We start from the raw sequence: 27812 nt of genomic DNA on the forward strand, positions 1-27812 counted from the left end.
AAAGCTAGAAATTGACTTTTTATAGCTCAAATCCGTTCAATTTTTTTTTATAAGACCATATGCAAATAGTAACCGGTATATTTATAATGAGATACTAACACAGATGTTAATTTTCTTTTTGTTGCTGAAGAAATTCTTCTAATTATACATTTTTACTTTTACTTATTATACTTTTTGTGTTATGTATTCTACTATTTATCTTAGAATACGTCTTTAAATATTTTTCAATCAAATTTAAAATAAATATTATAAAAGTATTGTCTATCCCTTCCATTGTATTTAAATATAGTGTTAAAATAAAAAGTAAATAATAATATTATAAATAATACAATGGTACAAATAAGAAATACAATATAAAAAATAATTATTATCTATCATTACCAAAAAGATAAAATAATAATACAACTCATACAAATAATAAGATGTATCTTACGAGTAAAAACGCAAATATATGTAATAATAACAATAACTTACCTTATATTAAAAGAATTCAAAGAAAAAAAATTAACAAATAATTTATAAATAAATAAATATAAAAAAAGTTGTTAAAAAAAAGAAGAGGATTATCTTACACATAGAGTTTAAAACAATGATACAAACTATTGAAGGAGAAATAAAAGTAGATAAAACATAACAAATGCTATTTACTTATTTATTTATTTATATAGAAAAAGGAATTTAAATGTTGGTGATGTAACGACGCCGTAAGAGGCCAAATTGATCGATCCTCTATATTTGTTGGACTGTGGTTGCTTTGTTGGGTTTTGCGATTGGCGTTCTTTGTTCCATCGGAGAAGACCCTTTCCCCTCTTTTCTTTTCACAAGGTTTTTCTTCTTTCTCAACCATATATTCACTCTATGCATCCATTGAATTCTTATTTTTCGCTCTTCTTGTTAAAATTTCTTTAACTGTTCTTTTCTTTAGCCTTTTCATCTTGTAATTATAATATTCGTTGCGATTCTCAGAATATAAAAATGTTTGCAGTTTAATTTGTAACTGTAATTGCAATTTTTTCTGCTTCTATCGTTTTAGGTCTTTTAACATGGCATCAAGACACCGTGTTCACAGAGAACCCATGAATGGCAGAAGGGGGTATCCGCCGGATGGGCCTTATGCTCGCGGGCCTCCGATGCCGCGGCCCCCGCCTATTCCGCCTCATCCGGCTGTGCTGGAAGAGGAACTTGAGTTTCAGCATGCTGAGATGCGGAGGTTGGTGGCAGACAACAGGAGGTTGATTGATGACCGCATGGCGTTGCAGCGAGACCTTGCGGCGGCGAAGGAGGAGCTTCATCGCATGAATCTCGCAATTGGTGACATTCGCGCTGAGCACGAGGCGCATTCGAGGGATCTTGTTGAGAAAGGCATGAAAATGGAGGCTGACCTTAGGGCAAATGAGCCCCTGAAGAATGAAGTAATGCAACTGCGGGCTGAAGTTCAGAAACTTAATAATCTCAAACAAGAGCTGACAGGGAAGGTTCAGACACTCACACAAGATGTTGCAAGGTTACAAGCAGATAATCAACAGATTCCTATGATGAGAGCTGAGATGGATGGCCTGCACCAAGAGCTAGTGCGAGCCAGGTGTGTGCCTCAACTGCTGCCAGAGTTTTCATTCTCTATTGTCAAGCTCCTGTGATAGGTATCTCCACATATGTTGCTTAAACTAATAACTGTTTCATTTTTGTTTCACAGAACCATGGTGGATTATGAAAAGAAGGCAAACATAGAGTTCATGGAACAGAGGCAGTCCATGGAAAAAAATTTGGTTTCCATGGCCCGGGAAGTTGAGAAATTGCGAGCTGAGCTTGCTAGTTCTGATGGAAGACATTGGGGTGCTGGTATGTCAGGTATGACGTTTCAAAAAGTTTATAATTTTTTTAATCATTTACATGTATGTATTGTCAAATGTACAACAGACACATCAGAGTAGTGTCCATCCAGCCAGCCTATTGCCTACTATAACAATATTGGGGTTGACCACTGCATGTTTCTATCTAGGATTGATAAATATGATAGACCACCAATCTTGAAGTGTCTATGCATCATGGCTCAAAGCTGATTTCATTGATCGTTGAAAAGCCAGCTCGAACCACATAGTTCTAATTTTCACAGATTTTATCATCGTTCTTTTATCCATATTATTTTTTATGTTTGTTTCATTTATGAAGGTGGTCAATATGGAACAAAATTTGGTAGTCCAGACGGTTTTCCAGCTCCGTATACAGATGGATATGGTGTTCACTTGGTATGTGCTTTCCTTAATGATTTTAGATTAAGCACTCTTTAATTTCCAGATGGGTAATGTGTTAACTTTTCATGTTATGCTATTTAGGGTTCTGCAGAGAAAGGTCCTCTGTATGGTGCGAGTGCTGCTACAAGAAAGGGACATGAGAAGCCTCGCATGAATCGACGTTGAAATTCAAGTAATTACTGTTGAAGATGAAGAAAGGCTTGCCATCGCTTTGCCTTTTCTGTTAGCTGGATGGCGGAGATTGAGTTTGATGTCCTACTGTGTATGCATGCAACACCAATGGTCATTTTATCAAGAACGCTGGATATATTTAATCCTAAACTGGCATGTGTAGGTTTTAGTGTTGGTTTACTTTTTCTTAGAAAAAACATTACTGCAGTATCTCTATGTTTAAAATTCAATATGACGGATTTCTCCCTTTATCTATTTTCGATTGATACATATTTCTTGTTTCAATTATGTTTTTGGTTGGTATTGTTAATAGTACTTCTTATTTTGGGTAAAAATATTTTTTGTGTTGACCATGAGCTGGAATGAAGCAGTGTAAGGTTGAGATTTTCTATCTCTCTTGTGATGGATAATGCGGGCTGAAGTTAAAAAATGAGGGGTTTGTCAAGCTAGAATTATTAGAAGACTATTTGGTTATTTTATTTCTACTTTCAATTGTTGTCCCTTGTGCTCCTTGGTGAAATCCGGGCAATGTGTTGAATGAATGGGATCGCTGTGTGCATTTCATGTCAAGGATTATGGATTTGTGATTTTGGAATTAGTCATTTTACTTTGTCAGAGGACTGATTGAATGCAGAGGAATTTGGAGCATAAATTATGTTAGGCTATACTTTTTGGTTTACTCAAGTTCAAAAGATGAGAAGTTGCTCTTATTTTGTGATTATAGTAAGCCTTTGTTAGGATTAAGTGGTAGATCTAAGTTTGTAACTATTTGTAAGATTGGATGAACCTTCCTTAGGTGCTGGAGATGGTGGTGCAAGGTGGATTGCATTTGGCTATAACCAGTGTACCACTGCAACTGGTAATTTGGCATCCTGCTCAAATTATTGGGATATACATCTGGAATTGATTGTGTTGCAAATAACTTTGAGGTGTATATAAGATGCCTTTTTCTTGGAGTTGAAGTTGCAAGCTGGTGAACTTTATTTTGTTTCTTTCCCTGGAAAAGTTGCTTGTTTTGAAGGGGGTTGTGCTCACATTTGGAGGCGATTTATGTACCTGCACATAATATTTTTATTTGGGAGTGTTGCAGCATTTTTAATTCCTTATTTTCTTTCTTTGCGAAGTTTCTGGTCATAACTACTGCTTTTTGCTGGCATGGAGGGTAACTGGTGAAATGTGTTGCTTTTGTCATAGATGGTATTAATGATGAATGATGAGACATTTTCATTGTAAGGCTGTAACAGTGTTGCAGGGACATGTGTTTTCCTCTTCAGATAATCTTGCATTCTCTTAAGTTTGTTGATTTGAGGAAAACTACTAATACAACAGATGTGGATGGAGATACATATATAGACATATGTTGTAACTCTGTTTAGTCTTTCTCTAGAAAACCTGAATTGTTCACTTAGACCTTTTGGAATTTGACAAGTTTTACCTGGACTGCTGAGGGTTTACCACAACCTTTCTCCTTTATCCACAATTGGGAATGTCTGAAACTTAAGATAGGATATGACTTTTGTTGTCGATTGTTCAGTTAGACCATGGGTGCTTTAAGTTGCAAATACTATATGGAATTTGATATCAATTACAAAGTATTATTGTACATGAGAATCTGGGTTCATGGAGCTGTTACATTTGCTGAGCAAGAGAGTAGTGCTATAGTGTTTGTATTGTTCTTGCAAAGTATTTATTTGAAGTGGACCAGAAATTGGTTGATGAAGGTAAGAGAAGATGCTAATAGTTAGTTTACAAATTTGCCTAGGTTTAGGATTTAAGAGGGATGCTATCCAATTTATCCGATCTTAAATATTGAAATTTTGAAAGAGAAAGAAACTGCTATCACATACCATCACAAAGTTTCTTGTTATTTATACCAAGTTGAGGTGCTGAAATCTCTTTGGTCAAGGTCCCCCCACAATATGAAAGCTTCTCGTATTCACCATGGAATATCAGAAGAAAAGGCTTCGAGCCTGCAGTATGTGTGAAGGCCAGCTGTTGATCAGAAAGCTCATAGGCAAGTATTCTGCTTCTCTTTATCGGTCTCAATGATGTAACAAATCTAGAACATGCTATTTGTTACCCTGCTGCTTACAATCATGTAAGCTTTAGTATGCTGCTTAATATGAAACTTAATTGTTGCACACCTGAATTAGAGCATAGTAGGGTCAGATCATCTTCAGATTTTGTTTCTAGTGATGCCATCTAGCCAGAAGTTTAAATGTAATGATCAAGAATTTAATACTTAATTCTATAATAGTGTAATGATTTAATGCAATGCTAGCTGCCAATGTATCCTATTTAAAGTGTTAAGAACTTAGTTGCATGCCTGGAGCAGTCTGAAGTTGCAGGGTGGAAAATTTTCTATATGCAATGCTCCTATAGATCTTGATTTTTGTTAGTCTTCTAATACAAGCCGTAAGGAACATTCAATATTGTTAACTCCTTTTGGATTGCCAGACCACCCAGTTAAGTTGGGGCGCATTATTGCTAAAGTTCAGAGTTTGCAGCTTATAGATTGCATTTGTTTCCAGTGGCTGGTTGGGCATACTAGTTGCTGTTGCTACTTTTCTCTGTTAGAGATTCGCATATGTATTTAGCAGAATTTGGAATTTTCAAGACTACTTAGTTAAAGGGCAATAAGCTTCAACTAGTTTATTTTAGGTTATATTTTAGTTATAATTGCCGACTTGAACACACGATATTATGATTTGGAATTTGCAGTTTCTGGAATAAGCTTGACTGAGAGTATTAAGGAGACAAGATGAACTGTCAGCTTCCTTAGTGAGATAAGTAGATATGATTAATCAGCTTCCACCTAGATAAATAAATAGCTGCATTCATTTCATTATAGGTAGTTCTTAAGTAATTGGCCTCGTGAATCCTTGGAGGTTTCGGTTACACTTTCTCAGAGCAAAGGATGCTAGCAGTCTTTTGAGATTTGTTCGATTGTCATACATAATGATTACATTGTGTTGTTCTGATACTGCTATTTCTATATAACATAGCTGGGTTCTTTCACTTGTCTTTTGTTATACTTCTCTCGTATATTTTCCCCTATTGCTACTGAACTTTGTATACATATTTGAGTTTCTTGTCATTTATTTCATCCTAATCTTTTATTTGTGGTTGCAGATGAAAAGCTGGGAAGCTTGTTTGGGACGGAGAAGTTGAGACAGCCCCATGCATATTTGTTTTCAAGAAACACCATTAGGTTCTTTATTATTTCAAAATGCAAAATCGGTTTAAGTTCTTATCTGGAACAAAGAACCATCTATCACTGGTGGATGGGTGTATTTTTCCTGGTCGTGATGGATTGAGATAATGGTATTAACACGCCTTTGTTGGGTTGGATCATCGTATTATTAGATTGGAAATGAAAGCATGAAAGCTTTCGTGGTAAGCATGGATGGTTTCGCTCAAATTTACAAATGTTAGTTTGCTAGATGGATCATGAGTCCATGCTTAAGACGATGCTTACCATGTTTTAGGGATGTCTCAGGTATCTCTCTCAGGGATGCCTCTTTTACACTTTTTCTTTTATGTTCTCATGATTTTTTGCATTAAAAGACATTCATGTTGCAATGTGTAGAATAGTTTCAATGCCAACCTACTACACATTGCGGACGACTTGGATCATTTTTCATTGATCAAAGTCTTAGGTTCTCATCTTATGATCAAAGCTAGTCAACAGGGGATGAGAGGCTATTTATGGTTGATTGTAATGCACTTGCTTGTGATCGTGTGATTGTGGTTTAGTTGTCATTGAACTAGGTACCCGTTACTTGTTAGGGTTTTATTATTTTAAGGTTTATAAATGTGGTGGCTAAATTATCCATTTGGTCTTGCAAAATATTGCCTGAATGTTCCATTTGGTGCCTAATTTACTCTTTGTAAATTGTTTTTTTTTTCTCTCTATTATTGTGTATTTGTGCTACTAATTCATCAGTTTCATATATTGTTTTTTCATCCCTTTTCAGCTGCAGAATATTTAGCATTCTCGTTCAATGGCGAATCTTAATTGGATTAGTTTTACTTTGCATAAACCATATTTCACTCATACTCTACTACATATTTAAATGGAGAACTTAACGAACAGGGTTGTAATAACATTTTTTTTAAACCAGATCATATGGTTTTTATATTTTGAAGGATCAACATGTCATTTATCAATTAAGTTATTTATGATAAAATGAAATTGGGGAATTGAGATGCCATCATACTTGGAATAGACTTCTCTGTAATTGTTTATATTATTTTAGGTTGTCTTTGTTATGTTTTATCACCTGTTTCTCGTAATATTTAATGTTTTTTAAAATGTTTTGAAACATTGATTTTAAATGATAATGCTTTTGAAAGTAGTTGAGAATAACATTTCTGATTATTTCTGAGAATAATATGAGATGTAATAATAGATCTTAGATAAACTTAGGTAGCTGATACCTAAGATATTTTCAAAAACTACATCAAATTAGTTAGTTTTCTTGATAGAACCAAGAATTAGTAGTCATGGTATGAGAAAAAAGAATTAAAAAATCAGCCAAAAGCGTATAAGATTTAGTGTCTGCCCATGAATCAAAACTAGTCCAAATTATTATTTTGTAATTCTAAAATATTTTTAAAGTGCTTATATATACTATTCAAGTATAAATTAACCGTCTATTATAATTTTTATCTTACGAAAAACAAATAAGGTGATATTTTAGGTTGTTTATAAGTTTACTTCATTTTCTAATTTTATATCAGTTTGTTATATTATATGTTGTACGATACTTAAAATATGTATTTAATAATTATTCAATTAAAATTGTATCACTTAATGAACTAATGTTTTCATAAAGTGATTTACAGTCACTTCTGAGAAAAAGATTGTAGTCAGATGCTAAATAAATAAGTTAATTATAAAGAGATTTATTTATTTATTTTAATTCTAACTGTTAAAAAGAAATCAGTTTCACAACAATGTATACAAACTACCTCAATAAAACAAAATACCTTGATAAACAATGACTACTTTATTTTTTTTTATCTAATTGTTTTGGTTTGATATGGAGAACTGAAAAATAACTTCTTCTTTTTTAAATGGAATATTATATATTTTAAATTAATTACTATGTAACAAACATATACAATTTCATATGATTGGTTTACCGTTTAATAAAATTATATTTTCAATATATTTATATTTATAATAAAGAATAACAGATCAAACTACAAAATCTCGTTAAAAGATTAAATAGACAAAATTAGCTTTTTCTTTATTCTTTCATGAATTTTTCATATTCATTCTGTTATAAACTAATTTTGTTCGTATTATTATAATTACGAACCAACACCTTTTTGGAGTAAAAATAGACTTATTTAAATAAACATTAGGGTTAATGGTATGAAAAATATGAAAATTTATCACATAATAGAAACTACTAAATTATAATAGATATTAGATAAACAGTACAAAACTACACCAATTTTATCTGGTTATAACTGAACAGTTTGACTTCACCTTCTTCATTCAACATAATTATCCCTTGAATGCAGGAACCCGATTTCATTTTTACAAAGAATCCTGAATCAACGCAGATCCTCAACTGCTGTGTTGAAATAGCATAGCAAGTTATTATAAACGGTAAATAATTATCATAAATGGAGGAACCAATCCATGTTACCTTATTCTTTTGTTTCATCTTCCTCTTTGTTCACATTTTATATTCTGAGTTTGAGATAATTAATTTGCTTTATTGCTACCAAAAAGTGCTACAAATCAAACCCTTTCTTCTGATATAGAAAATATGAGAGAAGAAAAGGAAGCAAATACCAGTGACAGTGATGCTGATATGATAGCACAGTTGCCAGACCACATTTTGGATAACCTACTTTTCTTCTTACCAACTGCTGATGCTGCTGTCATGGCCACTGTCTCCAAGTATTGGCTTAACTTATGGAATTCATTCATCACAGTGCATTTTTCCTTCAATGAAACCACTCAGGGACTTCAAAGCCTTTTGCCAACCTTTTTGCCTTGTGTTAAAGATTCTCTGAACTTTCTGGGATCACCTGAAGAGAATCCAGTCATTCACAGCTTTGTATTGAACATGCATTTTTCCAAACAAAGACGACAATTTCATCACACGCATAATATGCTTTACATCTCCAAAATATCCACTTGTCTAGATGATTGGATCAGTTTACTGCTGCAAAATGATGTCAAGCATGTAAAAATCAGATTTTCAAACATGATATACTATGTGCCGCCAGATATCTTTTGGGGAACATTGTTTCTCACAGTGCATGTGGAGGGTTGTCATATCATAGGAGATCCTATATTTTGCACTGGTAATTCATCCTTTAATTGCCTCACAGAGTTGGTTTTAGTGAGTGTTCAAACTTGTACTTATACGGTTCATAAGATTCTATCTTACTCCCCCTTGCTTGAGAAAGTTGTTCTCAGAAATCTTAGTAAAATGGACTACCTTGTGATTTGCAACCTTCCCAGGCTTAGTCATGTTGAAGTTGAGCAAGCACTTGAGCACAAGATTGAGATTAGAGCACCAAATCTTAGTACTCTCATCTTAAAGTTGTATGGATCAATTGAAGGGTTTTTTTCTGAAAGTTTCACAGGGGGTGTCAACTTCGGATCAAAAAAAATTGCTTTTGAACATGCCATGTTGAAGACTTTGAAACTGTGTTTCACCTCATGTGCTAGGGTAAAGGTTGCTTGTTCTAATCTTAGAACTATGTCCTTGTCAAACGAGGGTTCTGAAATTCCACTGGATGTTGAGGTTGATGCTCCAAAACTTGAGCAGCTTGATTATGATGGTTATGTTATTCCATCTTTCCATGGTGTGACATCTCTTCTGAAGCCAATAGTCACACTGAAGCTAATTCTTGGAGGTTGCCCTGGTTTGGATGTTGCAGCCAGGAGTTGCATTGAGATGTTCAACCAACCAACACTGCATTTAATTTATATTTATAGAGGGGTATGATTTTACTTATACAGAATTCTCAAATCCTATTCATGACATTAAATTTTCATGATTAACAAGGCTGTTAGTTTAGTTCATGATGTTAAATCTGTTTGAGTGTTTATATTCTTTGTTCCAAATTGCTGGTACTAAATTTTCTCTTCTACCAGTTCTTCAAAGCACAGGAGATTCTGTGGCCAGGACAAGTATAACAAATGGAGGTTACTTCTCCACCACCTAAAGTAAAATGTCTTACATGGTTTATCAAATTCTCAACACCATCATTTGCTTTCCAACTCCTTTTAGATGGTTCACTTTGCAACTGTCATCCTAGTGTTCTACGTGTAAAAGCACTTCCCTCAAATTGGGAATTCATGGAGGTAATATAAGAATCAATTTCATATTTTGAAATAAACAGAAGGAGTAAAATATTGAGAAAAAATAGTCACCAACTAAAATGTGTTTAGAATATCCTGACATCCCTTTTAGTTAGAAGAAATTGTGGTCACCTATACACAGAGTTATGCAGAATACAGTTGTAGTTAGCTTTTGATGTTACTGAGTTTTTTATTATTATGAACTTGCAGTTCTTGTGTCATGAATTACTTAACAGAGAAGAAAATCCATCCTGCTGTAAAGATGAACCTAAGTTCAGATGCTGGAGACATTACTTAAAGAGTGTTGATGTTCAGATTCAAAGCCAGTCTGAAACTGAAAAGCCAGAGACAATCAGAGGCAAAGATTTGAAGAAAACATTGAACCGTATTACCACCTCAGAGGAGGTTCAGTTTAACATGAACTGGTCGCGTGATTTAGTATGAAGTCATCCCTTTTCCTTTTGTTATTGTGCGGGATTTCTTCAAACTCTCTTCATTCAGCAAGTAGATAAATTTTCATTAGAAAGGTAGTAATGTGGAAATAAAAATTTTACTTCTCCAAAATGATTACACTTTACAAAGTAAAGCAGGATATCCTAATTATTGATTAGTAAAGTGGCTAAAGGGTGAGCATTTTCATAGAAAACTTGAACTATGGTGATACAGTTAGCTTATCTGTTCAAACTTTTGACATGTATAAGGCCTCAACTTTCTTCTTCTCTAATCACTTATTTACATGAATTAGTTTTACCAAACTCTAGAGTTTATATGTAATTATTTGTTGCTTACTTCTATTAATACTTACAGCAGAAAAGTCTCAAGATGACTTGCATACATTTATGCTGACAACTATTGGAACAAGGTTATTATATTCGCAGTCTCGTGCGACACATTGTAGTGTTAACTGTGCATAAAATTTTTAGATACATGGCGAAGTTAAACATTCCTTACAACTTTTATTGTCAACAGCTTTCAGCTTCTTATGTATAAATAAGAACACTTATTTCAGTGTGAAAAAGATAAGCAAAAGAATGGTCAGTCTAGTCTGTGTCCGTGTGAGAGTTGTATGGTTAACTTAAGTGGTAAAGACAGGGTTTAAGAATTTTGATCTCTTCCCCCTCACAGGAGATTTTGTATCAGGAAAATGATCACCACCATCATCTGGGTCCTCCACATACCCTTCTTGAGTTATTTTCACAGGGTACCTTACAAGGTGCACACCTTCCATGTCCACAATTTCTTCACTGCTGTACATTTCCCACATGTCATCCCCTATTGACCTCATTCTCTGCACACATGCCAAACTTTCTGGCTCTAAGAACAGTTCCTCAGCACTTCCTGTGTGCTCATACCACAGTGACATTCTGTAGGCATGAATATCACCACGGTTTATGAGGTGATCAACTCCATCTTCAAACTGGTATGCCCCTATGGCAATCTCAGTGTCCCTTTCTCCATCCATGGATCGTTGGTTCACATTGGCTGATCCTATTAGTATGTATATGTCGTCCACTGGTGCCAGAAGCAACAACAGAAAATGTTAGATAACCTACACCACAATTCTAAGATAGTCCAATTCAATTTTTTTGATTGAAGAATAAGTTATTTTAACAAATTCACTTGCACAGTTCTGAAATAAAATGATTATCACAGTTGCAATACAATCATACCTATCATCACCTTTGAGTGAACATAAATGGGGAACCTCCTATTCTTTTGTGCATTCCAGTATTGTGTTGCAGGATGAGGAGAAAGTGGTGGAAGAAACTCCTCCTTTTCCTTCTTTTCCCTATTTGCAAGGCAGAAGAAATTCAAGTAATCTCTTGGATGCCCTGGTTCTCCACTTTCTGTTATTGCTTCTCCAATCAACCGATACATCATTGTCATTGTTTCTCTGGTCCAGTGAAGTATATCTTGAACTGGTTCACTTTCAGGCACTCCTTCTGGCCACATTGGTATGACTATGTACACTGCAAACCTCTCTCTTGCTTTGATCTTACTAACCACCTTGAGTGCAATCTCAACCGGAATCAGATTGCTGCATCCACTGTGCCTATCTTCTTGCCACAAGTGACACCCTCCAACAAAATACTGGTTTTCAATGTATACAAACCTATCAGCACGCCTAATAGCTTCAACATAAGCTTCTTGGATGCTTCTCTCCACAGTTAACCTTCTAAACAACTGGCTAGCAGATACATGGTCAATTGACCTATATACTTGGACTTTCCAATTCCTTTCTGTTGGAGTGTTTGAGTATGTGGGAATGAGATTTTCTAAAGTGGTGGCAGGAACTAGAAGAGAAGGATCGCACTGCTTTGTCCATCTTTGCTCAAAATTGCTTAACACATCCCATGCAGCCTCACCAATAACACAAGCATGAGCATCATGCCAAGGCTCTCTTGGTCCTCCTTTCTTGAGGCTAGCTTTTGCAATGTTTGTTTGGTAGAAGTCATGGTAATCGGATTCCTCAGCAAGTGTCTGAAACAGTGAGTGTTTTTCTGTGTCATAGCGGCCACCACACAAATCTAAACCACCCAAAAAGCTCATAATTTCTCTGGCATGAACAGAGCAGGGTGTTCTGGTGTCCACAGTTATGGTCTTCTGATGGTGAGCAAAGAGTGTGGGGAACTTGTGGTGTAACCTGGGACACTTTCTGCATATTACCTTAGTGTGTTTGAAGTATGCAAAAGCTTCCTCATCATGAGTGTTCATCACACCTTTGTTCTTAATCAAAGGCAAAGATGTTTCGTCATCCCAAATCATAACCCTCACAGCCACTCCTTCTTCTGCTTTCTTCTTCAATAACTCACCCAGATTTATCTCCCTAGCATGAGGGATTTCTGTTTGAGGATCTCTAACCTGCTCAAGAACCACACCATTAGCTACTCAAAAATGCATATCAACTTAGTGTTAGGAATCCAAGTGTGGATAAATTCTTCAAAACTAAATCTATATTCCATTAGCTAGATACATTTTACTAGAACAATAAGAAAGTGAAATGAGATCATATTTACCAGAACCATCTTGGGATTTAAAGACCAGCCTGCAATATAAATCAAGTATTTTGCACCTTCAATGGCTTTATAGACATCTTCCCACAGCTTCATTGGAGCGCCACAAAGGTCAAAAGGAGGGTTGAAGGTAGATGAATGGTGAGCATCATGATAGAGTTTAACCTCGCAGTTGGACCTTTGAGGGAAAGTAGCATCCCTAAGCCCTTGAAACTCCCCATTGCTTAGTATCTTTCTCCAACTTGGTTCCATTTCTGCTGGCTTGAACCACAACATAAATCTTAACTTTAGTTGTGGATTTGGTTTTCCATTTTCCATGAGGAGAGGGAATACTCCATTGATCAAACTCTCTTCCTTCAACCGCTTGGCCTGCATGTGGAATTTCCCCAAAATGAAGCATGATGTCTTCAGCGTAATGGTGATAGTTGAATCTTCTGGATGAGCACACTGAATCTGAAAGGTTTGGTTCCACACACGTTCACGTTCTTGTGTCGTTCTCGCCACCTTCTGTTTTCCTATCCTAATGGACACATATGCAGGCTTTCCTTTTGTATGTACACACTGAAGAAACAAAAAAAATAGAAAATTAAGCTAACATTAACATGTGCAACTATGTTGCTGCATAATATTGAAGTTATGTGGAGCTTACATTGAAGGGAAACAAAGGTGAGTAAGGTGTGGCATTGAAGATGGTAGCTTCAATTGTTCCATGGATGAGGAACTTAGACATTTCCTCCATTGATTTAACCGTCAATGTTAACTAGAGATAGAAAATTAGTAACTGGGTTTTTTTGACTTTTGAGGGAATGAAGATAAAGTTGCAACTGTTACCAAAGACATATTTCATATATGCATATATATAGAGAGGTTGGTGTTGCAGAGGAAGAAGCAAAGGGAACCTTAAAATGTAATTGAACTGTTGAAGGGATGCAAGTTAGGGAAAACTTGTGGAATTATGCATAATTAAACGTATAGTCACAGCCAACCGTCACGTCTGTTCTATCCAAAACACAAATTTTTGCTTGAAGCTCAAGTTTCTTAAACCAAAATCACAAATTTTCGGCCAGACTGAGACCAACTTCAAACACTGGTCGAGTATTTCGTATATTCTCGTTACACATATACGAGGAATGCTTCAAAGATTCTCATCAAAGTTCGCATGTTAAACATTAAACATTCTTTTTCTATCAGATACAATCATAAAAAGCGAGTAACATTACAAGTTAATGTTATCCAATCAACTAAATAGACCATTTTGTATTGTACATGCGGATTAAGATATATGCTACAGTTAAGAACTTTCAAATAAAATTACGAAATTTAACTCCATCAAACTGTAATTCTAAATAATGATGCTTTCTTGTAAATTTTCCTAATTATTAATTATATATATATATATATATATATATATATATATATATATATTCTAGCATATAAGTAATATATAATGATAAAAATAGGTAATAAAGTACCATTACTCATCAAAATTTAATGGAACAATTATTTCAAATAATAATGGATTTCCATTTTGGTTATCTCTTCTAATGAACCAAGTCACATGCAATATGCTTTGCACTAAGATCATGTGATTCAGTTTTTTAATGCACATGTGTTTTTTAGATTTTTCAAGTGGTCCTATCTCTGTGTCTCTCTCTATATACTTTAGAAAGAGATTTGAAAAAAACAAAAAACTTAAAAAAAGTCTTACCTTAAGACCTTTTTATCAAATTTTTTTTTCAAATATTAAAATTATGTTTTCTAATCTTTCTTATACTAAAATATCTATATAATTCATAAAAAGAGTTTAAATTAACATGAACATAACGGGATCAATTGCTCAAACTTTTATTATTGTTGTGAAAAAAAAATTATTTATTATATAAAACTTTATAATCAGTAACTAACTCTTGCAATTAATATAAAGGAACAAAATAGTCCCAGGAAGACTAACATTAGTAATTTTAAAAATTTATTATTAAGAATCATAATATAATGGTAATTAAGATTTATTTCTTTAGGAAATTAAGGGAATGGGATTCAAATCTCATCAAACAAAAAATAGTTTGATTTTGCAAGACTGGTAATTTTGTTGTTGTTTTGTAGCCGTGTTATTATGTAGCCATGCATAACTACAATCTTAGTTTGTTATAAAGATTGCGTCCTATTAATTTTATTTTAAATATTACGTAGTCAATTTATTAAAAGTATTTATTGTTTGATTCTCATTAAAGTTGAAGTATCTATCTATTAATCATTATGGTTGTTTCTTTGCCATTGAATTGTTAATCACATGTTTCACTATTTTAATTATAAAAGATATACAAAATTTTTGTCCTATAGTTCTTTGTAATTTTTTCTCATATGAATAATTATAAAAAATTATTATTTAACTCCTAAAAATGTTAGCCAGCCACATATAATAATATAATATTATGAATTCAAATGTGAGTTTAAGTTTCACAATAACTAAAAATAAGAAAAAGAAGAAAGTAAAATATTATATAAAGATAAAGACCCAAAAAATCATTGTCTTAAGGTTTTGAATTGAGAGTAGTGTCAATGTCTTATGTGGTTTGATTCAAGTTTTATTGGTGTTTGTTCTTCCCGTTAATACCCTCTTTAAAAACCTGACAGATAGAGACACATATAACTATATGAATATACAGAAAAAAAAAGGAAAAAAAAGGAAAAACACGAAGCACAAATCCTTAAAGTTTGAATAACATGATGTCTGTTTCTTTAAGCATTGAACAGGCAAGTCTGAAAAGTTATGTTAGGGTTGTTCATCATTGTGCTACCATATTCGTCATGTGCTTCATTATTAGGGAATTAGTTTCAGAAATAAAGCAAGCTTCCATGGCCACAGAAGCATAAGAACTTGTGCCATGAATGATTGTTAGTTTGAATCTGTTAATGGAAGAGGAGTGCAAGAAACATAGGTGAATATGACTTTAGGTTATGATTTTCTTCAAAATAATTAATAAGTTATTAGAAAAAACCAAACTTATATAAAAGATGAAGAACCTATTTTCATTTCCAAAATTTTAAACCTATTCTGACATCTGTCTTTAGTTGTTACCGATCATGCAAAGATCCAATTGCGAAATTATACTATATATTCATACCCCTAAACCACGATGTCAATATTTTATTAGATAATATATTCACTCCATTTACACGTTCATCGGATATGAAAAAATATAATATTCGTCATCCTTTTTCTATTTTAGTTTTTATCTAAATGGCCGGCATGAAGTGATTTTGAGGAAGTAAATATATTGATTATATCATTAAATACTCGTGTCAAACTGATAGTATCGAATATCTAATTAGTATAATGGGTTAACCTTATAAGATTATGGTTATAGACATTGGGAGATTGTGATTTTATATGGTTATATGACATTGGTATTATATATATATATATATATATATATATATAAAACATTTGACATCATTTTAACTCGAAGGTAATGATGTTATGAGTTTTTTTTCTTACATAATATTTAACTTTGTCTATTTTATTATTTTATTTGATGTGAGACTTTTGACTCGTACTTAGATTATTCCTAACAATATATATCAGTTTTATCTTTAATGAAAAAGACTTTAATACAACTATTTTATGTTTTAAAATTGTAACGTATTTTAGGTTTTTCAAGCTTTGACTAATTTAGATAATTTGGACCGATCAAACTGGTAAAAGGTTTATGAGTTAGTATCTGGACAGCGAAGCAAAGGAGGAAAAAGGTTAGATGATGGATGAATGATGAAGAATTGATCATTGAAGCAAAAGAAAAAAAAAAGTTGTGTTTGACGAACTCTCTTCCTTTTCTGGAAGAAAAAGGAAAGATATGTTTGAGAACGTTCTTCTCGAGGGACCATTTGGACACGTGGCCTTTGGTAATTGGTTACTTTGCCGTCCCTCCAACGTTGGTTAGTTCAATGTAATGTGGTCTGGTCTCTCATCCACACAACCCATATGTCCCTTCTTTTAGTGTCCAATGCTTTAAGTTAGTTGCACATTAAATTATATACATAAACCTCATTCCCAGTTTACAATAGTATACTGACTTCATTCGTAAATAGAGCGGTTAATCTGGGCAATGTCTCATGGTCAGTCTTCATAGGAGATTCTTAAATTAAGGGTAAAAAAAAGTTCTGATCCGGATTGACGATCGGGACTGATGATCCAGACATTTTTTACGATCCAGACATTTCTGACGATTCAGACATTTCAATTCGATCATAATGAGAATCGATCATTTTTAGTATTTTGGAAAAGCGTCTTCAGTAGCGGACCGAGTCCAAGTCTCTTAAGAGGGGGCGCCAAAGAAGATAAGAGCACCGTTGTGTCCGGATCCTGACGCATCACGAAACATTGTCGGCGAGTCGGGTTGTTTGGGAATACAATTTCAATCGGACGGTAAATTCCATCAAAAACTAAATACTGGTGTGAGACCGATAAAGAACAAATACCGCGAAAAAAAAATGCGACTAGAAAAATCTATTCAATTCGATCCGGCGAATTTTTGTGAAGTTTTTGACCTTTCTTAACTTCTTTAATGGAAGATTTTTTTTTTCTTGTGAACTTTTTAAACTCAAATCTACGTGAAAGAACACTAAATCGAGCTGGACCAAATTAACAATTTTATTCATAAAGTCAGAAATTTTAATACATTATTTGAATTAATAGTGCAATAAAAAGGAAAATCGGAAAATGAATAAAGATGATAGAAATAGATGAGTAAATGTTTGAATGTTAGTGGTCTTGTCCAGTGTTTAAAAAAAGAATTTGTTTAATTAGAGTGAATTGTTAAACTTAAAATAGAACCTGTATTTAATATTATAAATAAATAAAGTGTGTAATAACCAATCATTCCTGTACCTAATATCTCTCTATCGGAATATATATTTAATCTATGGGTAGCATCGTTCCCTTTCTACTTCATAAAAAATAACATAAATATATTATAAGTTACATATTCACGGAATAGGATTAGGTCGAGTGAAAAAAAAGTTATTCTTTTATGATAAAAGTCAAATAACTAGATGCATAGACACGTTTCATTAGATAGCAATAGCAATATAAATATGAATATATAATGCTTATCCAACTATTTCATGTCGTAATTTTATTTGTTAACATCTATATATTACAATTCTATCACAACCCACAATATATATCACTTTCAATAAGGTTTTAATTAGAAAGTTGTTACCAAAAACAATTGTAATACCATTACTTAAATAAAATTCATACACAAAACTAGTAATGAATACAAGTTTGTAAAACTAAAAGTTATTCAATAAGAATAATATAACGAACATATAATTATTCATCCAAAAATATTAAAAATAAACTTTTATACTATTCTCTTTTACTTTCAGGTCCTAACTCATATATTTATATATAAAGTATAATTGCAACATGTTTTACATAAATAAAAAATAAAAAGACAAGCAATCGAGAATCTACACAATAATTTCAGTTCATAAATCAAGTCATGACATATTTCAATAAATAGATTTAAACTTAAAAAAAAATCAAGGATCTACGTAAAAAAAAAAAAAAACTATACTAAAAAATTGTATTGATATATTTTGAAAGTTGTGTATGAAGTATGTTTTGTGAAAGACTAACATTTAACTTATATCAAGTCTTTCCATTACCCATCTAAGTTTTGATAGGTCAAGATAAGTTTAAAACATTCGTCCTATATACTTTTGTATGTTTTATATGAATAATTTTTTTTAATTTCTCACCATCCAAAATTATAATCTATATATTTTAAAAACTCAAAGAAGGTAAGATATATTTGTTAATATATATCATATATTCATCATTTATAAGCATTTATTTTAAATGAAGATCAGTTTATCTGACATCAATCAATCCATAATATCACTTAATTTCATAAATAACCAAGTTAAATAATAAAATTAACACTTGAAAATGTCATTTGAATGACCCAATCTTATTTGTTTTTTTTAATGATGAATCTTCAGAAAAATATATATTTGGGATTCAAAATGAATATAAATTTTTTAAGGTGTCAAATATATAAAAAGTATATTAATTTTTTTAAAAAATATATTAATTATATTAATTTATATGTGTAGTCCTTACTTTTAATATTTATATTTAAAAAAAAAAGTTTTAGTACTTCATCCCAAACTAAAACTATGTGATTTTAAAATGGGTCGTTAAATTTAATTATTAATTATTTAATCGTTGATTTAAACTGTATACTTTTAAATATATACACTCAATATTTTTTTAAAACTAGATCCCATTAAAACTCACAAAATATTTATTGTGTGCGAATAATTTTTACTTATAATGAGAATATAGTTGTTTTATAATCACTATCTTAAAGTCAGACTTAACATTTAATTAATTGTGAGTGTAATAGTTTTACACCAAAAGTAACAAAAAAATATAGTTTTTTTCTTTCTATTGCTTCCCGTGATAAATAGTTAAATAGAATTTGAGTTTCTTACAAAATTTTTGCATAAAATCTAATGCACATAAAATCTAATGCACAAATGATCAGGCTTTATTTATGTTACTTCGTTTATTTATTATTATCATTATTTAACTTGTTTACCAACTAACAAATTACCACTAATGAATTGGTGTTTTTTGAACTTAAACAATTTTGTACTAAATATGTGTTGGAAACAGTGAAATTATAAGGGAAAAGTCTCGTATTAGATATAATAAATAAAGTTAAAAAGTTTATAATATTATTATTTTGAGATTTTTAATGTAAAAATAATATCAAATGTCTTATATCCATAAAATTAATGTCATATAATTATATAAAATTACAATTTTTCAATGACTATAATTATAATTCATGTATGGAAAAATAAATATAACCCATAATATCACTTCTCTTAAACATAATCATAGAATTAACTCTGTATGAACCAATATCTTACTGAAAATAACCTCAATTCAACACTTTCAGTTGAAAAAGAATATGCATTCATTAGTTATATAGATGACCTAGTTAATTATCTTTGCTTCCATTATTATAGAAAAAATTTTGCGAATGTGGAAATTACTAATAAAAAAAAAATATAATAGTTCCTTTTGTTGAGTTCAATCTAGGTTTATCCAGATTATATATACCTATGAGTTCAAAATAGAGACCATAAAGACGAAAAAGCAAACACTATTCAATCCACAACACGACAAATTTGTAAAAAAATGATTTAAAAAATTGTGTTTTAGATTGTTACCGATTGAAAAGTGAAACTAAGAAACAAATTTGGTTAATTTTGAAATGCATTTGTAATGAGAAGGTGCCCCAGAAATGAAGACAAACCCTGAGGCACGTTACAATTAAAATAATGCATTAATTTATAAGAATAATAGTAATAATAAAAAATAAAAATTTTATTTTATTGGCGTCTTTATTAATAATGTAAGAGTGTTTATCTTTGCTTTGTTCGTGAAAACCCAAGGAAGGAAGGAAAGAAAGAAAGAAGTGTTTCATTTCAGCAACGATGACCAACTACGGCACAATCCCAACTTCCTCTTCACCTTCCACCAACCTCGAGTTCATCTCACGCGCCAAGCAGCGGGTCAAGGAAGGGCTTGCCACGCGCCGACCATGGAAGGTCATGTTCGACTTCCACTCCTTCGCCCTTCCGGCAGGTTTCTCCGACGCCGTGAGGCGCGTGCGGGAGAACGTCGGCTACTTCCAGATGAACTACGCCATCGTGGTGCTCATCGTGCTCTTCCTCAGTCTCCTCTGGCATCCAATATCGCTGATCGTGTTCGTGGTGCTCGTGGCGGCGTGGCTCTTCCTTTACTTCCTCCGCGACGAGCCGCTCGTCGTCTTCGGCCGGATGATCAGCGACCGCGTCGTGCTCATCGTCATGGCGGTGCTGACCATCGCCCTCCTCCTCCTCACCGGCGCTGTCCCTAACATCCTGTTGGCGCTCCTCATCGGAGCCGTCTTGGTGGTGGCGCACGCCGCCTTCAGAAGAACCGATGATCTGTTCTACGACGAAGAAGAGGCCACTGCCCGCTTCGTTCCTCCTCCTCATCCCGGTGCTCCTCTTTCTTGATCCCCAATCTTCTCCTTCCGCTTCGTGTTTTTCTCTTCTCTGAATTTTTTTATTTGGTCAATTCAGTAAATAATTTTAGGTTCTGTTCAGCTTCTTCCTTCTCTTTCAGTTTTATGCTTTTTTTTTTTTGTTGCCCTTTTTGAATGGGAGGTTTGGAATTTGTGAAGCTAAAGATGTTGGGTGCTATGGATGAACTGAACTGAATGAAATTCATTGCTTACGTTTAATTTAGTTGAATTATAAATTTTATCCTTTTTTTTTCTGTGATATCTCATTCTTGCTTCTGTGAGAAGAGGGTTAGTTCGTTACTTGAAATTGAGACATATAACTAATTGACATGTCGGCAAGAGGAACAATCACAAAGTTCCCATTTTTATTTTTTTTTGTGCATTTGGGTTACCCAGTTGACAAGTTGGAATCAGTAATCAATGGCAATAATTTCAGACTTTCTGTGATTACAATTTATTAACTAAAGTTTTGGGGCATAATCAGTGATTACATTTGTCTTTAGAATTTTCTTTATTTTAAATGCGCGATTCAGCTGGTGAGTATGATTTTAGTACTTTCATCAGTCTTAATATAGTAATTGATCTTTTACTGAACATTTTATATATTCAACGAAATAGATCGAAACCTTTTGAGTTAGCACGTGTGCCATGTGAGGAACGAACTTAACCAATGCCGGCATTCTATGTCATTTAAATCATGATCATGATATATAATAATATGAAAAATGATACGTTGACGATTAATAATATTTTCTTATAATTTGAGTTGTTATCTTTTTAATTAATTTAAAATTATAAATTGAAGATTATTTTAAAGATGACATTTTGATTATTAAATAAAATTATTAAAATTTAGTTGTTAAAAATTTATTTTATATAATAATAATGATACCTACATTATTTTTGGTACGCGAATAGAATATGATTTTCCTTATTCTGTTGTATAACTTAATTTATAGTGTATAATATTTTTCACTGAAAGATTTTTTTTATAAAAGTAATGGGAGAGAATAATTTACTTTTCTCTTACTCTTATACCTCCATTCCATTAAAAGCATTATCGTTATTTTTGTTATCACCGTTTTCTTACATAGTTATCGCCACTTTTATTATAGGTGTCACTATTGTTATTGTTACAGCTGTCACTATTTTGGTTTACCAATTATGCATACATCATTGACAATGATGGTAATTTCTATTATAATAATCGTTATCATTTATTACTTATATTTTATGATATTATTATTATTATTATTATTACAAAAACCATTATTTTCCCTTTTTTTTATATCATTAAATTTTATCGTATTAAATATTATTTATATCGTTTACAAAAGAAAATTAGAACTTTGTTCAAAATTAAAAGCAGCTTACTTAATCTACAATTTATCGTAAGATATGTATATTTTGACCTATGTACATTACATAACAAACATGTAACTAAAATTTATAATTTATAGTATATTTTAAATATACAGTAAAAATTGCTCTCATATTAAATCAAATAGACGGTCGAGAGATTTTATGTTGCAATTGACAAAGATATCCGCTTGATATAATTTCAGATTTTAATAATCACAAGTTGAAAATACCTAAATAAATGGAGACCCTTGTTTTTCAAGCTGAAGGTTCTTCTACCAAAGGAATAGACAAGGATAAAACATTGTTCACCTTCATACTCAGGAATGAAGCTTTCCCATTAATACCAAGTAAATAATTTTCCCGTCGTAAAGAAAGAAAATATATTTCTTGAAAGGAAACTAAATAGTAACTTAACATGTTTATATTTGAAAATGAAAACTCTTTGTACCAATCAGCAACTTAGATCTAAGTGGCTCCGTTGAAATTGGATCTAGAACAAGCCTTAAATCAGTTTACGTTTGTGTCGGTAGCCTTTATTATGATGAGAAAGGTAGGAAAGTCTTGATTCTAAAAAAGGTCGCCTTTATTTGGTTTGAACCAAAAGTTAGATATTCACAAAAGCATCATAACCACCTATCTTTTTCTCAACAGTTTTCTTGTCCCGAGCATCACACGATGCGTTAGAAAGATATGCACTGAAAATATCACTGCAAAATATTTTAGCAGCCCATTCCCATAGTTTCTGAAGAAATAAGCATTATGATATGATGCTGCGGACAAATTTAATGATGAAATAAATTCAGGTTGGCAATTTTGACCTCAAATCCAAGCACCAACACTTGTAATCCGATCTTGACATGGCATAGAGTTGATCTGGAGTGAGGTTGTCAAGTTCCTTGGATCTCCAGCAATCAGGCATGCCAACAATCCTGTTACTCGGAGTCGATGTTCCATGGTCTTCTTCTTCCTCTGGATGAATTTGAGCTCGAATTCTTTTGTATAGTCTCATCACAGAAATACAATCTTCATACGGGTCATGAGTGCCGGATTGGATATCATAACTGTAAAGCAAAAACAATAGAAAATTATTGTCATCAGTTAACTATCGTAATTTTAAGATTAAACAGGTAAGTATTTAAATTTGGACTTTCAAATAAAAATTCAAAACAAAATTCATTTGACTAAAATGGAGCTGAATTGATTTTTAGTTGGTTTTGAAATACTTTTATCTGCCTTTAAAAATAAGGTTTTGCTTTATGATGGCTTTTAGTATAAAGAAATGAAGAACAAGCTATTCAGTATCTCGCATCCCTCCTCAACCATCCATGTAAACTGTCATCACTAGAACTATCACCCACCACCTCCTAATTGCCACCAGTTTACCACTGTCGTCACAATTTCCCTCGTTAGCACCGTCAGACCACCACCACCACCACTGTTGTCTCATTGATTCAGGATAGGATGTTTGGATTTAAAATTTGGTACCGAAATGTGAAGAGTAAAAACCACAAAAAAATAAAACCTTATAACTAAACTTGTTTTAGTTTATAACATTTTATATTTGACAATCAACATGAATACGTCCTTCAAAATTAGTTTAGTCGTACTCAACATAAAAAAATGTTGATCACCAATTTCATTTTGTTTTAGTATAGAAAGAAGTATCATTCATAGAATCTACAATGATCCTGGGCAAATTGAAATGATAGCCATTGAACAATTGTAATTTGACTTTTAAAATACAAGGAAAACTATAAGCTGGAAGAAGAAGTTTCAAACAGAAAAAGATTTGAGTTAAGAATTAACTTGCCCAAGATATGTTCGGGTGAGATACTTGAGCGAATGGCTGACCAAGTTTGTCTTCATCAACGGACGGTACTTTGCAGTGTCTCTTCAATGCAACATAAAAGCATAGGCAAAAGATGAGTGCAATAATTACAAAGATCTGCTCTCGAACAACAAACAGTACATTCAAGGAGATATTTCCATCAATCTGGGCATGATCCAATATAATAATGAAAAAAGGTTCTGAATAGATAGATCTTTTAAGTCTGGAAACATGTTTAGCATAATACCTTATATAAGATGATAATAAAAAGGAGAAAAACAGAAGAAATTCAGGGATTTCTAACAATTGTTTAGTTCATCATCATGATAAATCCTTAAAGTGGAAAAATTAGTGCAAGAGTGTGGTCAAGAATAATTCTGCCGAGCAAGATTTAGCACAATTTAAGTTACTCAAGAAGAATCTACCTTAGCATATGATCAGGATAATTCATGTTCAAGCAATCTAAATCGTGTGCTAAGTCATGCCCCACAAGAAGCTTGGCCCTTCCACCATTTAGTCGAACTTTGCCAATGGATTCTCCATTGTATAGTATTTTCAATACCTTTTCTCGAACTTCATAAAGGGGCATCGCATTTCTGAGATGTTCTTCTGTCAACCCAGTTATATCATATCTGAAAATATGGAAATAAAATCAACCCCTACACTCTTTTCCCTTTCTCAATTTTCATTGAGAATAATGCGATTTTGGGAATAGAAATGAATAAAGAAATATGAAGGATAGAAATAAAGATAAATGTAGTTGAAAAATATGTTGTTTGTTTGGGTTGATAAAAATAAGAGAAGTGGAGAAATTTGCCTCATTTGTTTAGATGATTGAAACAGAGAATGAAAAGTAAATAAATTATATGAAATATCCTTGTACTAATTTAATCCAAAAAATATATATTTATCTCTATTATTCTCAACATTAAATTATTTATTATTTATTATTTATATTTTTTTGTCATAAAAACGTTAGTTAACTTTTCAAGAAAGTCCGAAAAAAAAAATGAAAAATAGACATGATCTCTCCCCCCTATTTCATGCCAATTTGAGAGAAGGGTCCCATACGAAAGACTTCCTCGTCCCTATTTCTGCTCCCAAAAAAATAGTGAAACATTGATATTTCTATCCTATCTCCCTCCTTTACATTTCCTTCTCCCTATCAAACCTAAAAAACGTAATTTGTAAAAGAAAAGAAAACAAAGAAGCAAATTAAAAGTACCTGTAATTAGTAACAGTCATTAAAGGTCTTACATATGTATGAAAGATTAAGTTCTCATCTTCATCAACCAAACATACTCTTGCACAAAGTTCCAGAGAACCATCACTTCCACCACCAACCATTTCACAGTCCATTGCAACTGTTCCTCCAGTGCCCCTGCCAGCATGGTTTTCATCAGAAGAATCTTGACAGTCAAATTGGGAATCTATGTAGGTCAGATCTTTAGTTCCCTGCAACAGTTCCAGACATAACATAAACTTCCTAATCTCAATCCCAATAGATAACAAATTATACAAGAAACCTATTCATTTTATAAATGCTCAAGGTTGTCAATTATCAACTTACAAGACGAGTAGGAGCAGACAAGCGACATGTTTGTCTGTGAGCAATGAGAGACCCGGGACTATCAAATAGTACCAAGCAAAGTTGACAGCCCCGTTGAGAGAAAGTCTTTGAACAAACTCCTTTTGGCAAAGGACCTAAATCATAGTTAAAAAAGGAACAAGAAAATATAAACAATGAGCATAAAACATGGAAGCAATAAACAGTGTCGACAGCACAGATTGAATGCACAAATGACTTACCAGTAAGATGTTCCCTCAGAGACTCAAAAGATTTGCAGTGTTTTTGACAGACTCCACACGCAGGCTGATGGACGGAATGGTTCGAGGTTTTCATGTGCTCAATTAGATGCTCTTTCTTCTTGAATTGTTTATAGCATGCCGAACATTTGTGTCTGTAGGAAGAAACCAGCTATTCTTCAAACAAACTAGCAAAAGAACAGTTATACCAGAGGAATAAAAAAAACTTAGTGCACTGGTTCAATATATATTATTCTACTCAGAAGCACGGAACATTTCCTCAATCACTATATTGCAGATACTAATTAGTCACTGTAAATAGAAAACTCAGGCAATTATATATATCAGATACACATTAGAGTCCCCACAAACCGATTAAAAACTAACCAGAATATTCGTTCACACAAGAGAATCTTCTAAAAAACAACAGAGAACAAAATGCAGTAATAACTAATTTAAAAACACAATAAATTTGGATTTGATTTTAAAATCCTTCTAAATTCTTTCATTACAAGGTTCGACTTTCTGATCAACGCAATACGGTAATCAACCATGATGGAACAAACAAAAACAAAAGAAAGATTAAAAGTGAAGCGCAGCAGTTTGACCTTGGAGTAGGGTTTTGACTTGAGTCCGCTTCGGCGTCCATATCAAATGGTAAATCAAAACGCATGCACAGCTAGGTTTGGTGTGACGCAGATACGATGAAACGACTTGTATTTTGCCTGTTAGCGAGAGGAGTCGATAGAAGAATCACAACATTTTGTCGTACATAGGTACACGAAAATTTCGATGGTGTAAACGGCTACTCCAAAACCCTAACACCACCAAAGAAGAAGCTGCAACCACTGCTTTGAGTCAAGACGCACCGTGCTACTGTGTAGGCAGCAAGTGGAGCAGTCACCCCAAACCAAATATCACAAATCAAATCCTGATTTGGTATACTTTTAATTTAACATTCAATTAAACTAATATTTCAGTCTCAATCCAATTTTATTACTACAAAATTAAACACTTTTTACAAAAAAAAAGGTTAGATATACTGTATATTTTTTATTTATACTATTATATAACTTTTTCTTTTTTATGTCTAAATTCATTTTTTCATTTTTATCCTTTAAAACTTAACTTTTTAAATTAAAATAATTATTTATCAATTTTACCTTTTAATGATTATTTTTTATTTAACTATTTTTCTAAATTTAACCATTTTATTAAATCAAAGTAATTATGTACAGTAAAAATATAAAAATTATTTATTTTTATTTTTATAATTATAATGATAATAATTCCATTATCTATTGCTATTAAAAAAATAGATAGAGATTGACATAACCCATATATTTTCACCCGTGATTAAAATCACTTCTGACTTTTCCTAATATTATAGTTAAGAATTCGAAACAAATTTTAATTCTTATTAAATTTGCATACAATAGTTGATGCATTAGAATTACTTCAAATTCTTCTGAGATTGAAGGAATTATATTTGTATGGATAATTATGATTGATTGAATCTGCTCTCAAATCCATGGCTCTCTGTGACAAGTTCTTCGCAGAAAGATAGACGAGAACTAATCCTAATAGATTTACCAAAAAAGAGAGAAAAGACAAAGCAATAATGATACCATCATTAGTTTGCACGTACTTGATGAACAGATACCTCTGGATTCTGTAAACTTGTACCAGTGTTGATTTAATACAACATGCAATCCTTTGTAACAAGAAGCCAAAACACAAACCAGAAACAAACATTTGACATGCCACTTGATCACGTTCAACCTCTCAGTCTCACCCTTCTGTCATCATCAGCCAACCAGGTTTTCTTTGTTTCACATGTTCCATATAATGACACCTCAGCTTTTCATACTTCAAATAAAGCCACCACACTACCTTTTTCTGTTGCCACTTGAAACAACCAGCCTCAGCCCTAGCCCAAGTTTGTTTGTT

At 32.6% G+C, this 27812-nt stretch overlaps 5 protein-coding genes across 6 annotated transcripts; 3 read left to right on the forward strand and 2 right to left on the reverse strand.

Moving 5' to 3' along the window:
* Window positions 1-703: 703 nt before the first annotated feature.
* On the forward strand, window positions 704-6336 carry LOC114183346 (protein FLX-like 3). Of its 2 annotated transcripts, XR_003604345.1 has the most exons (6): window positions 704-825; window positions 1034-1582; window positions 1694-1848; window positions 2170-2246; window positions 2334-2582; window positions 5556-6336. XR_003604345.1 is itself a non-coding variant. In XM_028070348.1 (5 exons), the coding sequence occupies exons 2-5, from the start codon at window positions 1044-1046 to the stop codon at window positions 2415-2417; spliced, it is 855 nt and encodes a 284-aa protein (XP_027926149.1). In that variant the 5' UTR covers window positions 704-825; window positions 1034-1043; the 3' UTR covers window positions 2418-2708. The 2 variants fall into 2 exon arrangements, 1 of the variants encoding a protein (XP_027926149.1); XM_028070348.1 differs by lacking the exon at window positions 5556-6336 and having other exon boundaries at window positions 2334-2708.
* A 1581-nt stretch (window positions 6337-7917) lies between these two features.
* Window positions 7918-10469, forward strand: LOC114183971 (putative F-box/LRR-repeat protein At5g41630). The gene is made up of 3 exons (XM_028071190.1): window positions 7918-9397; window positions 9553-9762; window positions 9970-10469. The coding sequence occupies exons 1-2, from the start codon at window positions 8210-8212 to the stop codon at window positions 9592-9594; spliced, it is 1230 nt and encodes a 409-aa protein (XP_027926991.1). The 5' UTR covers window positions 7918-8209; the 3' UTR covers window positions 9595-9762; window positions 9970-10469.
* A 147-nt stretch (window positions 10470-10616) lies between these two features.
* Window positions 10617-13598, reverse strand: LOC114183970 (phospholipase D alpha 4-like). Its single transcript, XM_028071189.1, has 4 exons — window positions 13423-13598; window positions 12777-13334; window positions 11430-12621; window positions 10617-11271 (listed from the first exon to the last, which is right to left on the reverse strand). The coding sequence occupies exons 1-4, from the start codon at window positions 13510-13512 to the stop codon at window positions 10835-10837; spliced, it is 2277 nt and encodes a 758-aa protein (XP_027926990.1). The 5' UTR covers window positions 13513-13598; the 3' UTR covers window positions 10617-10834.
* A 6620-nt stretch (window positions 13599-20218) lies between these two features.
* On the forward strand, window positions 20219-21119 carry LOC114183649 (PRA1 family protein F3-like). The gene has a single exon (XM_028070731.1). The coding sequence runs from the start codon at window positions 20292-20294 to the stop codon at window positions 20856-20858; it is 567 nt and encodes a 188-aa protein (XP_027926532.1). The 5' UTR covers window positions 20219-20291; the 3' UTR covers window positions 20859-21119.
* A 1670-nt stretch (window positions 21120-22789) lies between these two features.
* On the reverse strand, window positions 22790-26792 carry LOC114183921 (RNA exonuclease 4-like). The gene is made up of 7 exons (XM_028071106.1): window positions 26471-26792; window positions 25866-26017; window positions 25627-25760; window positions 25282-25511; window positions 24482-24688; window positions 24039-24119; window positions 22790-23289 (listed from the first exon to the last, which is right to left on the reverse strand). The coding sequence occupies exons 1-7, from the start codon at window positions 26533-26535 to the stop codon at window positions 23028-23030; spliced, it is 1131 nt and encodes a 376-aa protein (XP_027926907.1). The 5' UTR covers window positions 26536-26792; the 3' UTR covers window positions 22790-23027.
* Window positions 26793-27812: the final 1020 nt, after the last annotated feature.

This window comes from Vigna unguiculata, chromosome 5 (assembly GCF_004118075.2).
Source record: "Vigna unguiculata cultivar IT97K-499-35 chromosome 5, ASM411807v1, whole genome shotgun sequence".
NCBI classification, from domain to species: Eukaryota; Viridiplantae; Streptophyta; class Magnoliopsida; order Fabales; family Fabaceae; genus Vigna; species Vigna unguiculata.

Coding starts and splice junctions, on each gene's coding strand:
- LOC114183649 (XM_028070731.1), top strand. CDS start 20,292: ATGACCAACTACGGCACAATCCCAACTTCCTCTTCACCTTCCACCAAC.
- LOC114183921 (XM_028071106.1), bottom strand. CDS start 26,535: ATGCGTTTTGATTTACCATTTGATATGGACGCCGAAGCGGACTCAAGT. Junction 25,761..25,865: donor TCTGAGGGAACATCTTACTG/GTAAGTCATTTG, acceptor ACTATGATTTAG/GTCCTTTGCCAAAAGGAGTT. Junction 25,512..25,626: donor TGTCTGCTCCTACTCGTCTT/GTAAGTTGATAA, acceptor GAACTGTTGCAG/GGAACTAAAGATCTGACCTA.
- LOC114183346 (XM_028070348.1), top strand. CDS start 1,044: ATGGCATCAAGACACCGTGTTCACAGAGAACCCATGAATGGCAGAAGG. Junction 1,583..1,693: donor CAAGAGCTAGTGCGAGCCAG/GTGTGTGCCTCA, acceptor TTTGTTTCACAG/AACCATGGTGGATTATGAAA. Junction 2,247..2,333: donor ATGGATATGGTGTTCACTTG/GTATGTGCTTTC, acceptor TATGCTATTTAG/GGTTCTGCAGAGAAAGGTCC.
- LOC114183970 (XM_028071189.1), bottom strand. CDS start 13,512: ATGGAGGAAATGTCTAAGTTCCTCATCCATGGAACAATTGAAGCTACC. Junction 13,335..13,422: donor CACCTTTGTTTCCCTTCAAT/GTAAGCTCCACA, acceptor TTGTTTCTTCAG/TGTGTACATACAAAAGGAAA. Junction 11,272..11,429: donor TCACTCAAAGGTGATGATAG/GTATGATTGTAT, acceptor TTCTGGCACCAG/TGGACGACATATACATACTA.
- LOC114183971 (XM_028071190.1), top strand. CDS start 8,210: ATGAGAGAAGAAAAGGAAGCAAATACCAGTGACAGTGATGCTGATATG. Junction 9,398..9,552: donor TAATTTATATTTATAGAGGG/GTATGATTTTAC, acceptor CTCTTCTACCAG/TTCTTCAAAGCACAGGAGAT.